Source organism: Zonotrichia albicollis, chromosome Z (assembly GCF_047830755.1).
Source record: "Zonotrichia albicollis isolate bZonAlb1 chromosome Z, bZonAlb1.hap1, whole genome shotgun sequence".
Lineage (NCBI taxonomy): Eukaryota > Metazoa > Chordata > Aves > Passeriformes > Passerellidae > Zonotrichia > Zonotrichia albicollis.
The window spans coordinates 19,937,596-19,949,797 of record NC_133860.1 but is presented as its reverse complement, the minus strand read 5'-3'; the positions used below and the strand labels follow the sequence as shown (position 1 = coordinate 19,949,797).

Sequence of the window (12,202 nt, the reverse complement as noted above, 5' to 3'; positions counted from 1 at the left end):
TGTCCCCTCCGGCCCCGCTCTTCACCGCTGCCGCCTACGCACAGGAGCGGGGCGGCCGCCGGGCGCCTCACGGCATCCACACGGCCTAGGAGAACTACGGCTCCCGGCTGTCCCTGCCGGGGCCACGGGCACCGCCGCTGGCCTCGCTCCTTCCTGCTCCTGCCCGGTTCCTGCCGTGCCGCCCCGCCTTTCCGCTTCCTGGCGCGGCGCTTCCAGCCGGGAGGGGCGGCCGGCGTCAGGGCCAGGTACCGCCGCGGGCCTCCGGGCCCTGCGTGCCGCAGGGACAGCTCAGTGCAGCCGGTCGGGTCAGATCTGTGTGGGGGAGTGCCGCGCTGTGCTACTGCTTTAGCTTCGAGATGAGCGAGGGGTGATTGTCCTGCTGTGTACTTAAAGCAAAATTACCTAACTATTTAAAATGCATTCTTCCTAGTTCTCCAGATGGCTTCTTTTGGGTGGATGAGAAAGATTGGTGAGAAGGTCTCAAAAGCTACTTCTCAGCAGTTCGAAGCAGAAGCTGCGGATGACAAGGATCTGGGTGACGATGATGATGCTACCTGGGTGCTCGCAGCTAAGAGGAGAAAGGAAGTTCTCTTAGAAGATTGTGTAAGGAAAAGTAAGGAGCTCAAGGATGAAGGTGCAAATTTGGCTGAAAATAGGAGGTACTAATGTTGTCTTACTCTTTTTTCATTGACTGAAAAGCTGCTTCATGATATTTTAATCCTTTCTCTAAACACTAGTAATTTCCTAGTATCTGCATTGATAGTTTCCATAATTTGAAAAGTGACAATTTCTTTCATTCTGCCCTTACTGTCTGGTACTAAATAAGTTTTTGTTTTTGGTGGTGTTATCAGCTGTGAAACAAAGTATATATTCCAGTCTTATTTTTGCATGTTCTCATAACAGCAACAGCAAAGATTGCCACTTGGGGCGTAGTGATCATGAGATTATGGAGTTCTCTATATTTGGTGAAATTAGGGGGAACATCAATAAGACTATTACATTGGACTTCTTTAGCGCAAAGTTTGGCCTCTTTAGGAGACTTATCAGAGAGTTCCTTGGGAAGAATCCCTTAAAAACAAAGGAGCCCAGGAAAGGTGAGCATGCTTCAAAACAGAGATCTTGAGGACACAGGAACAGGCTGTCCCTGTGTGCTGAAAGATGAGTCGTTGAGGCAGACATCCAGGCTGGATGGGAACTTAGGAATTAGAATTAATAATATTCCTAGGAAAATGAAAATATCATCTTTGAAAGGTGGGTCAAGTCTCTCTCTCAGGAAGTATTTAAGGGGCTTGCTAGGGCGTGTAGAAAAAAAAAAACAGGCAGGTCAAAGCTCAGTTTGAACTTAATTTGGCAGCTTTTGTAAAGGATAATAAAAAAAGTTTTAACAAATATATTAATGGCAAAAAGGAAGGGTAAGGCCATCCTTTGTTCTCCACTGGATGTGGGAGGGAACTTTGTTACTGCAGGTGAGAAGAAGGCAGAGGTGCTTAGCACCTTCTTTGCCTCAGTCTTTAGTGGGAAGACGGCTTGTCCTCAGGACAGCTGTCCTCCTGGGCTGGTGGATGGTGTCAGGGAGCAGAATGGTCCTCCTTTATCCAGGAGGAGGCGGTCAGAGAACTGCTGAGCTGCTTGGATGTTCATAAATCTATGAGACCAGATGGGATCCATCCCAGGGTGATGTGGGAGCTGGCAGATGAGCTTGCAAAGCTGCTCTCCCTAATTTACCAACAGTCCTGCCTCACTGGTGAGGTTCCAAATATCTGGAAGCTGGACAGAGTGATGCCCATTCACAAAAAAAGAGTTTGAAGGAGGATCCTGGTAATTATAGACCTGTTAGCCTCCCCTCAGTAGCTGGTAAGGTGATGGAGCAGTTTATATTGAGTGTGATCATGCAGCACTTACGCATCAGACCAGCCAGCATGGGTTTAGGAGGGGTAGGTTGTGTTTGACCAACCTGGTCTCCTTTTATGGCCAGGTGACCTGCCTGGTGGATGCAGGAAAGGCTGTGGATGTTGTCTATTTGGACTTCAGCAAGGCCTTTGACACTGTTTCCCACAGCACAGTCCTGGAAAAGCTGGGAGCCCACAGCTTGGACAGGAGCACTCTCTGCTGAGTTCAAACTGGCTGGATGAGCCCAGAGACCGATGGTGACCTTATCACTCTCTACCACTCCCTGAAAGGTGGCTGCAGTCAGGTGGGGGTTTGGTCTCTTTCTCCAGGCAGCACTGACAGAACCAGAGGACAGTCTTAAGCTGCACCAAGGGAAATGTAGGTTCAATATTAGGAGAAAGTTTTTTATGGAAAGAGTGATAAAGTACTGAAATGGTCTGCCCAGGGAGGTGGTGGAGTCACCATCCCTGCATGTATTTAAAAAAGGACTGGATGTGGCACTTGGTGGCATGGTTTAGTTCAGGTGTTGGGGCATGGGTTGGACTCGATGATCTTGAAGGTCTCTTCCAACCCAGTGATTCTGTGATTACAGAGGTTGAAAGATGAAAAACTGACTGGATCTGAAAGCTGAAAGGGTAAATAGGATGCAGGATAGTAAGCCATACCATAAGTAACACTTTAGCCACTCTGGAAAATGTTTTTTTCCGTTACTGAGAGTAAGCCTAGTAAGCCTAGCACAGTGCCCAGGCCAATACTGCCAAGCAGCTAATGCACTGCTAATCTGCCGAGTGCTTTGTGAAGTCGGGTACAGGGAACTGCTGTGAGTGCCCTCTGAGTACTGGGAGTTTGCTAGTTCTGGAAGGATATTGCAAGAGTGATTCCATTGTCTTCTTTTGCTTCAAGCATAAAGTCCTTTTGGAGTTGAGGTGTGTTAGAAGAGGGAGAGGTGGACTGTAAATTGCGCATCAGCTAGATAATTTGGCCAGATCTTCACTGGAGGGGGAAGAAACAGTTCTGAGAACAGTCCCTTTAAAATCTTCAGGGTTCTTTGACATGTGAATTTTTATCCTTCTTTTACTTTTAAGAGCATCTTTATTGTCCCAGGTCAGAGATATTATTTTTCTGGTAGAAATATTACCAAGATGTCAGTAGTTGCTCCTGTGCTGCTAAACTTTTTGTCTTAAGAAGTATCATGCTAAAAAAAGTGTTTCCTGGGTGATGTGGAAGAGAAAACAACTTGGAAGTTTAATGCAGGCAAGTTTATATATCATAATAAACATACTGTGAGTATGATTGGGTCTGATTTTAAGAAAAGTAATAAAGAAATACAAAACCTCTTTGAGAAAAGGCTTATTTTCAAATATTTAAATACAGTTTCCTCTTTTAAATAGTGACACTGTTCAGTGAGTGACTTCAGTTGATTCTTTTGTGTTCCTGAGGCATGTAATTTCTGAATAAAATTTTGAAGCCTTTTAAAGTTGAGTTTAAATTAAAACCAAGTTAAACTTAATAAGTTTTAAGCATCCTGCCATTGTATTAATCAATAGATTTCATGCAGTAGTTGCATAAGTGGGTTACATTAATGTTAATAATTGAAAACTCAGAATGTACAAATTAGTAGTCAATTAACATCTCTGTTTTTAACACCAGAAATAAATCACAGATTGGTCTACATAAGATAGATCTAATCTATCTTGTTAGGAATACAGAGATTGCTAAATATGTTTATCTAATCTTGAATCCTTAGTACATCCTGTACTTACGTATATAAAACAGATTGATTTTTTTTAAATTTCTGTCTTCAGTTATTCTTCAGTTATACATATGCCTTCCTTGTATTTAACTTTGGATGTTGTCTATCTTTTCTCTATGTTCTTTTTCGTTTTTTTTTGGTGTATTTTTTAAAGTGCAGTAAGTCTCTTGACAGAGAGAGTGGCAGATATTCTGTTGTAGATGTGGTTTAGGTTGGGGGGATACTGAACAGCAGGTAATTTTTGGTGCTTTTGATATCTTCACTTGGTCTTAAAAACTGAGTTTTCCATTACATGTCAGCTAGAAAACAATACAAAAGCTTCACCATCCGTAAATAGCAATGTAAGCATTTTCTGTGAATTTGGGGAGGACTGTCTCTCATCAGAAGTGCTTATAAGAACTGCTGAGAAAGTCTCAATGGCTTACAACAGGTATGCTAAGGAAATTACCATTCATAACTGAGGCTCAACAGAAATTCCCACTTGAACTTAGAGTTTCCATCTGTTACTCCAGCACACCCTACAGTTCAGGCAGTGATGGTGCTGTTGGGGTACATAACCTTCAGACAGATTTTCTCTTTTAAAAAAAATCACATAGGTTTTACTCTTTCTGGCAGAAAGTGGTTGCTGTGATTGTGTTCAGGCCTAGATCACGTAGGTTTATTTCTTGAAATACGCATTTGTACAGCAAAAGCAGACTCATGTAAATAATTATATACTTCAGGTGGATTGTGTCCTGAAATATCAGAGTGTGCTAATAGTTAAAAAAATATCTGGGTTGGACTGTGTAGCGTTCTAGAAGAAAAGCAAAGACCTAGCACCAGAAAGTAACAAAGGTTGGTTCTTGGTTGGTGTTACTTGTGGAGTGAAGGGGATCCTAGAAGAAAAACTTGTGAAGAAGCAGGGGACGGAAAAAAAGAAAGAATGAAAGTAATAAATTAATTTCCTACGGTGGAGAGACTCTGAGGTAACGTGCATGGCAGAAATTAATATAATGAATTTTATAAGCAGACCCACTATTATTTAGCTAGAATAGTCATTACCACATTTATGTTTTATTAGTCTGCTCAGCTTACTTTTTGGGTAAGGGGAGGCAGTGATGGTGTTCCAAGCTCCACCATGGTTTTGTTATTGTCTGTGTACACCATAAGCCTGTTTGTGTGGAAAAGTGAGATCTCAGTTTGGTGTTTCACTGGGTTCTCAGTGCTTCTCTGGGGGAGGGAATAATGAATGAGATTCTCATGCACCAGAATTCATGCAGCCTGTGTTATTTGCTGTCAAAGTTGGGAGTAGCAGTGGGGGTATGTTTGGGAAGTGGTGAAAACCCTCTGTGGGTTTTCAGCTTTCATGGAACTGTTTGAGAAGTATTTGTACCTGCTGTAATGTGTGTGTGCATGAACCTGGTAAGCTGAGACAGACAAACAGAAGAAAAACAGTGATGAAGACGACAGTTTCTGATCCATATTTTGCATTTTTTTTGAGATGGAAGAAAGATTAAGAGTCTACCAGAAAAATGTGTTAAACTAAGTTGATCATCACAGTGGGGGTGTTACTGTGAAAAACACTGCTAAGGAGATTTTGACCTAGAAATTTGGTAAGTAGGCAGTGTTGAAGGCGGCTTGTAAATTGATTCTCTATTCAGAGCAGCAAGAAAAGGCAGATGTGTGGAAGAAGTATCACATTTGTATGCTCTTTTGATGTGTGAGAAGGAGCAGGGAAACAAATATATACAAACATACACACAGTCTTTTGGGAACAGGCACATGGGGCTATTCTTTAGGCTGTCATGTGCAGGGCAGAGAGGCGGCCTTTGATGATCCCTGTGGATCCCTTCCAACAGGGTATTCTGTGATTTCTATAAACAGAGTATTGTCTGTTGGTGGAAAGTATGGAGTATATTCTAGAGGACAATTTTTTTCCTTATAGGAAACTTGAAATACTGGTGAATTATCCATCTTGAGACACCAAGTATGGATGTGCTCACATACACTGGAGTTAAAAAAAAAGACAACTGAAAGCAATACCAAAACCCAGCAACCCCAATCGAATTTTTGGGTTTTTTTTTTTGGTATTGGTAGTCCTACACTGTTTGATATCCAATGCAAGTTCACACGTTCTGCCTTAGTATTTTGAACACAGGAACTTGCAATTGCAGTGTTATTTGACTGGGAGGGAGGAAAGCCTTAGGCTCTGGCCACGCGGTTAAGAAATGGTTGAGGTGCAGGTAAACAGTGAAGTATGATGTCCTTAAACACATGGCATGTGGAAGCTAAAAGCAGGAAGAAAAACTTGTGTCAGACTTGTGTCCTGCGTTGCCTGTCTGTGCAGTGGCTCTGCAAATGTCCCTGTGCTGTTCTCAAGCCTCAGACTTCTGTAGCTGCCCAGCAAGTGGCGATAGAACTCTTCTCCAGTGCCCTGAAGAGGTGCAGGATTTCTGTTGGAAATAGATGCTGCCGGATTAAAATTCTCAATGTTTTGTGGGGTTTTTTTTTCAGTTTTATTAAATACGGGTTAATACTGCTCTCGCTTCTGATGATGTTTATTGTGCTAAAAAAGTAAAAATTTCCATCTTGATTGGGAAGGTCATGTTTTCAGCTGGAACATTCCTACATTAGAGCTTCCTCTATATTAAAAAAACTTCTTTCACTTAGTTTTTTGGTGCCTAGATTAGACTGATTAATAGTATTTTACTTTTTATTTCCCTTAGCTTTTGCAATAGCAAATTAAACAAGGACTAGTCAAAGTGCAGTGACTAGACCAGGTAGCAGGCCAGTTTTCATGAAACTGTTTATTTTTCTAGAGGGATTAATTTTTTTAGAATTGCTTCGTTTTCTAATCTTGAAAAGAACGGAACTTTTCTGAAGGGTCATTTTTCCCACATTTTAGCAGCTGAGATTTTTCTCTGATGTGAATGCCAGCATGACTCCCAGATATGTAGTTAGTGATTCTTTAGCTATATACACTATAATTGAGTTTGTTTTTCTCACTAGACATTGTAGGTTGTCAGATGATGAGGCACACACCTTTAGAAAGTATGCTTAGTGTAGTGGTAATTTAAGTATTTACTGAAAAAATATGTCTGTCAGGTGGAGCAGATTTTAGCAGTTGCATTTGTTCCATTTTCCCATGTGTTTTTGGTTTAGATTATGGTAAGTACTTGATTAAAAATTAGTTATGAATAATAAAATTGTTTTCAGATTATATTACTGATTCATTTTGATGCAACTAAGATGGCAAAGGATAGACATCATTGTGTTGAAATTGCCTTTCAAGTTTCAGTCAATAAAACTGATGGTACTTACATAATACCGTGTTAATGAAGAGGTTTCCCAGAAGATCCCAGCAGCTGTTTTTGGCAAAAACATTTCATCAGTTTAATCAGCTGAGTTACGTTACAGAGTAGCGTAGAAAAAAGAGGTTGTGTTTGAGAGAAGAGGAATCCAGGGAGAGCAGGTAGCATTTGTTTCAAGTTTTCTCTCTAAACTCAATAGGAGTTTTTCCTGATGAAATCATGAAAAGGTAAATAAGAGTGCTATGTGGATATGTAGGCAGCCCCTGACAAAATCCAGATCTAAAATGGAAATTTACAAGAGGCGAGGGCAGAGCTGTGTGTGCCACTTGTGTGTCTGAGTATGCAGGGGCAGGGATGAAACCACAGCCTGTGTGCAGTTGAGTCTGGGGAGGGATGTGAAGGGCAGCAAGAGGAAAGGCTTGTACAGATGTATCAGCAACAGAAGGAAAACAAGGAAGAATCTAGGTCTTCTGCTGGCGGGGGTGGAGAATCTAGTGACAGAGGATGCAGAGCAAGCACTCGCTGTCTGCTTTGCCTTGGTCCTTGCTGTTTTTCGTTCAGGAGCCCCACGTCCAACTGATGACAGGGAAAGTCTGGATCAAGGAAGACTTACCCTTTGTGAGTCAGACTAAAATGTTTAGATAAACTTGATGTATAGAAGTTCATGGTACCTGATGGGGTCCATCTCAGAGTACTGCAGGAGCTGGTTGGTGTCATCACAAAGAATCTGCAACTGTACTTGAAAGGTTTTGACAACAGGGCATGGTTCCTGGGAGCTGGCAGACTGATGGAGAGTGGTGTTGATACTGTGCTTTGAGGAGCTGATTGGATTAGATGATTTCTGGTTTCATTCCAACCTTGGCCTTTTTGTAGGTATATCCCATTAAAACTTCAGAATTTAGAACACAGAAGGTAGTTCCTGTGGCTTTTTAAATTTTGATTCACCAGTACAGGTATCTGTGGAGGAATACTTTTGGTGAGGAAACAAATTAAAAAACTGGACTGCCTTCTTACCATCTCTGCTAACTGATCTCATTTAAAGCAAATATGTGTTTTAAATTTAAAAAATTAAAAGGATTGGTTCAGTAGATAGTCTAAGAGTCTATGAACTTTAGTGTCTGGATTCAAGAATAAAGTCTTAAGTTTCTGTTTGGCTGCTGTTACAGTATATTGGCAGTGTTGACTCTTTCATCAGAGTAATCTAAAAGCCCTACAGAGTTTGGATTTTTATGATTAGGTGTAGGAGAAATTGCTGGAAAATGCTTATAATGAAACCTGAAGTATGTAGTAAGTACTCATGCCTACTATTCCTTGTAGGCTGAAAATAACTGTTTAGTATGAGTTTGGATGTAATTTGCATACCAGGTACAAATAGCTATTATATGTAATGCTTACATCCTTCAGAGTGAATTACCAATTCCAGTGTTCTGCAGACAAAATGAAAAGTTTTAACATCAGTAATTATTTGATTGAGAGTTTTCTTGGGTCAGTCATGCAAAAGTGCAGAGAACATAAGTAGGTTTCACACTGTAAGTCAAATTATACACTGCAAATGGGGGCTTGATTAAAACTATCAGGAGTTCTAGTCAAAGTACTTGGTCACTTTTTAAAGTTTTTCTGTGTTTAGCATTAGTGTCTATATTGTGTCTATATAAAACTTCCTTGGAAATGCTGTACACATCATATGCTCACTAAAGAGACAAAGGGTGTGTAAGCTGGAAGTCCTGGGTGCAGAACACATGAGCTGAAACAGAAAAGACTGAACAAGTACAGACTTTGTACCTTTGTTTTTTGGAGAAAGCATGTTACAGCTTCTCTCTTATTAGTCAGAATGTATGGATTTTTTTTCAGGCCTCATAACCTTTCTACAGAATTAAAAAAGTGCAGAGAGTGTTTTGCAGTGTATAAAACCGTCCTGTAAGCTGTTGTGTAAAGTAAGACATTCATTATTTTGTATAAGTTAATTTTTATTGCTAGCTTTATTTTGTTCATCACTTACTGATAGAGTTGCTGCATCCTGGTGATGCATTTAGCTGGCCCCTTTCATTGAGAAGGAAGTTCTTTGCAGACTGCCTGAGTAGTTATTCGTGTTTAAGTTGTAATTTGTCTTTAAATTAGCTATTTTCTTTTCGTTCTGGGAAATGTTATTTTCCAACATCTGGTTATTATTTGTCAAAGCAGGAGTTCAGTTATGAAATTATTACTAATTTAGTGCAGATTTTTCTGAGAGTGAGTGCAAGAATTGTAGATTATTTAAGCTGTACCCAGAGTTTGAAGAGTTTTGAGAGTATTTTTTTGTTAGAATTGTTGTTCCTTGAGGATATTGAAATGTGACACCATACTAGCCATCTGTATTTCAATGTGTGCATATTTCTCTATGTGTGTATTTGTAAACAGAAGCAGAAGGAATATTCCAGCTATAGACTGTAGAATCATTTATATATGTCTTATAGATATATTTATATTTTTATTCAGAGAAAGTATAATTTATTTGGAGCCTATGTATGATCCTGTATAGCTTAGGCAGTTGTTGTCAGCCAGGACAAGAATCAGTATTCATTCTAGGTCTCCTTACAGTGTGAGGAGAAAGAGGTACAGCCTGTGTGGTGACTGTAAACACCTCAGGTGAGGTACCTAAACACAGATGAAGGTGTGAAAGGAATTGGGCTTATCAGTGCTTTTTTGGAGGGGAAGGAAGGGTAATTTGTGTTACCTGGCTTTGTCTAGAGGGTCTGTTCCTTCTATGCATGAAATGTAATTTACAGAATTTTATAAATGAAAAGCTATGTTTTTTCACTGGATATGTCTTGTGCAGTGTTTTTTTAAAGGAAATTCTTCAAAAATATGTCTGTTTACTTAACATTTCTCCTTATGCTTAAATATGTAGAAAATGCTGCTGGAACCAGAGAAGCATAAAAAAAGGTTCTTACATGTTTCATCAGTATGTATTAATTTTTCATGTATATGTTAATGTCTCTGTGTAGAGTATTCATTCTGTTTTCTATCCTTTCTTTATATATACAAATGAATACTTGTCTCAGATTTTTATAGGCAGTAACTAATAGTTTCTAGATTTTAACATTACTTGCTGGTCCTCTTGTTTTGTCCCATTCCTAGCATGCTTTCCTTTTGTTTATGACCCAGTAGGACAGTTGCATCTAATCCCATAATATCTCTGTGGTACTTCTTAACTATATCACACACTGGACTGTAAATAAATTACATAAAAATATAAATATTGATATTGCATTACTTTTATTTTCATTACTCATTATGATAATATTCTGCATTTAATTTTTATCACTCACATCATAGCTGTGCTTGAAAAATTAAAATGTGTGAATGCACATGGGCTGGCATATTTCTAGCCTTGTACAGTATACAAAAGTGGAGTAATTAACTCTACAGTTTTTTACTTAATTTGTCTGGCAGTCTGATTTTTGTTGAATCTCATGTTTATATCCACCTGCCAGTTTTTGAGGTGTTTTGCCCCATGAACTTTTACAACCTTCTGCTACATATGAGGGACAGTGAGTGTACCTAGCAGAGCGCTACTGGCGCAATTTTTTTTCTCTTCCCAAGTGCTGTGTTGGGGTGAAGTGCTTCAGTGTGAGTGTATCTGACTGCTGGCTCTATTTCTGAAACTGTCTTCATTCCTTTTCTCTTCCTGCATGTTAGTGGGATAAACTGCCAGAGACAGGGATTGTATTTTAAAATGGGAGACTTGGTGAGAGTAAAGCCAGCACTACTGCCATCTTGCAAAAATCAATTTCTGCTAGCAGGTCGGTGTTGGTAGATGGCAAACAGAGGTTCATGTGAATTCTTGGATGCAAAAGTCTACCTGTCAGGTTAAACAACATGTTTGAGCTTAGAGATTTTGCCTTTAACCTCAGTTAGGAATTCTAATAATGCAGCTTTTAAATGTAGGCATTTGTATTATTTATATGCCTAGCATAGTACAATTTAGCAAAACCTAATAATTTACATTAATAATCTAAGTAGTTTTTATAGAGAAATACAAACTGGGGCGTTTTACACTTCCTTCATATGGTCCCCTGTATTAATTATATCATGTATTATAACATGGATACTGTAAAATGTGGTCATATCTTTTTTTTAAGTGATGGTTTTGTTGTTTGGCTTTTTGTTCAGATCTAGTGTTAAATACATGAAATTGGTTTTACTTGAATAATGAGACTTTTGTGTTTAGAAATTTTTTTTTCTTAATATTATTTCTCTTCATAGGGGAAGCAGTAGGGAAAAAAATTAAGTGGTTTCCTAATTTAATAACTTTGGCCAGTTGCTCTTTAAGTCTAGTTATTGTTGCTGACAAAGATAATATACCCCTCCACTGCCCTTGTTTTAACTGTCTCTGTCATTCTTGGAATTTAATTTTGAAATAGTAATTTAGTATCTCTTGCTCAGTCCTTACTGAACATGATGTGTACTCATTGTCAGTATCTTCCAAAATTAAAATGTACTGATTTTAAAGGATTATAATTGCCCATTTGGTTCAGTGTTTTTCTACAGAAGCAGGATATTGCAGTGTACTTTGTTATAAGGTCTTGGTTCCTGTACACATGTCAGCTTGTCTTATAGTTCCCTAAATGCCCTCCATATCCTGTGGCATGTTGTGAAAGTATCCCTAAACTAAAAATGAAGCTTGGCAGTAAAGACTTAGAATCAAAACTCTCTATCAACATCTTGTTCAGCCAAGTCTTTTGAAGGGTTAACTCACTCAAAAAGCAAATGGGGAAAATTGAGAGTAGTGTATTCTCAGTTTACATTGTAGAAATATTTGATGTTGTTAATGAGTTGACTTCATAACATTAACTACTACCCCAGGAATGACTGCTTGGAAGGGTCCTGTAAAGTAACATGTGGACATCAAATTTATAGAAATATAATTTATTGTGTATCTTGACTTCCTCTATTGTTTTTTGTCCCATTGATTTATTTATGTGGCAGTTAACAATGCAGTAATTTTGTAGACAGTTGTTAAATAATGTCAGGGCTGAGCTAATTGAAAGCCAGGGTGGTGTGTGCCTTCTCCCTGGCTTTGGTTGTTTGGAAGTACCTGGTCAAAGATTGCAGTTCTACCACTGGATAAATTGATCTGACTTGGGGGTCAGTGTGACCCAGTTCTGCTGCTCTTTCGTTTCCACTACTTTGCTATGGTCCCACTTTTTTTTGTTTTTACCCTGGGGGAAGCCAACTCAAAGTACCAGTTAGTCACAGCACTGCAGAGGAAGCCTGGCTGGAAAACAGT

At 39.4% G+C, this 12,202-nt stretch overlaps 1 protein-coding gene across 1 annotated transcript in view; it reads left to right on the top strand.

Moving 5' to 3' along the window:
- The first annotated feature begins 85 nt into the window (after positions 1-85).
- The window catches only part of TTC33 (tetratricopeptide repeat domain 33), a 43,818-nt gene continuing 31,701 nt past the window's right edge, over positions 86-12,202 (top strand). Inside the window, exons 1-2 of the mRNA XM_005488824.4 lie at positions 86-245; positions 431-659. Of these exons, the coding sequence (XP_005488881.1) occupies positions 439-659 (221 nt within the window). The 5' untranslated portion in view covers positions 86-245; positions 431-438. The remainder of the gene's footprint in view (positions 246-430; positions 660-12,202) is intronic.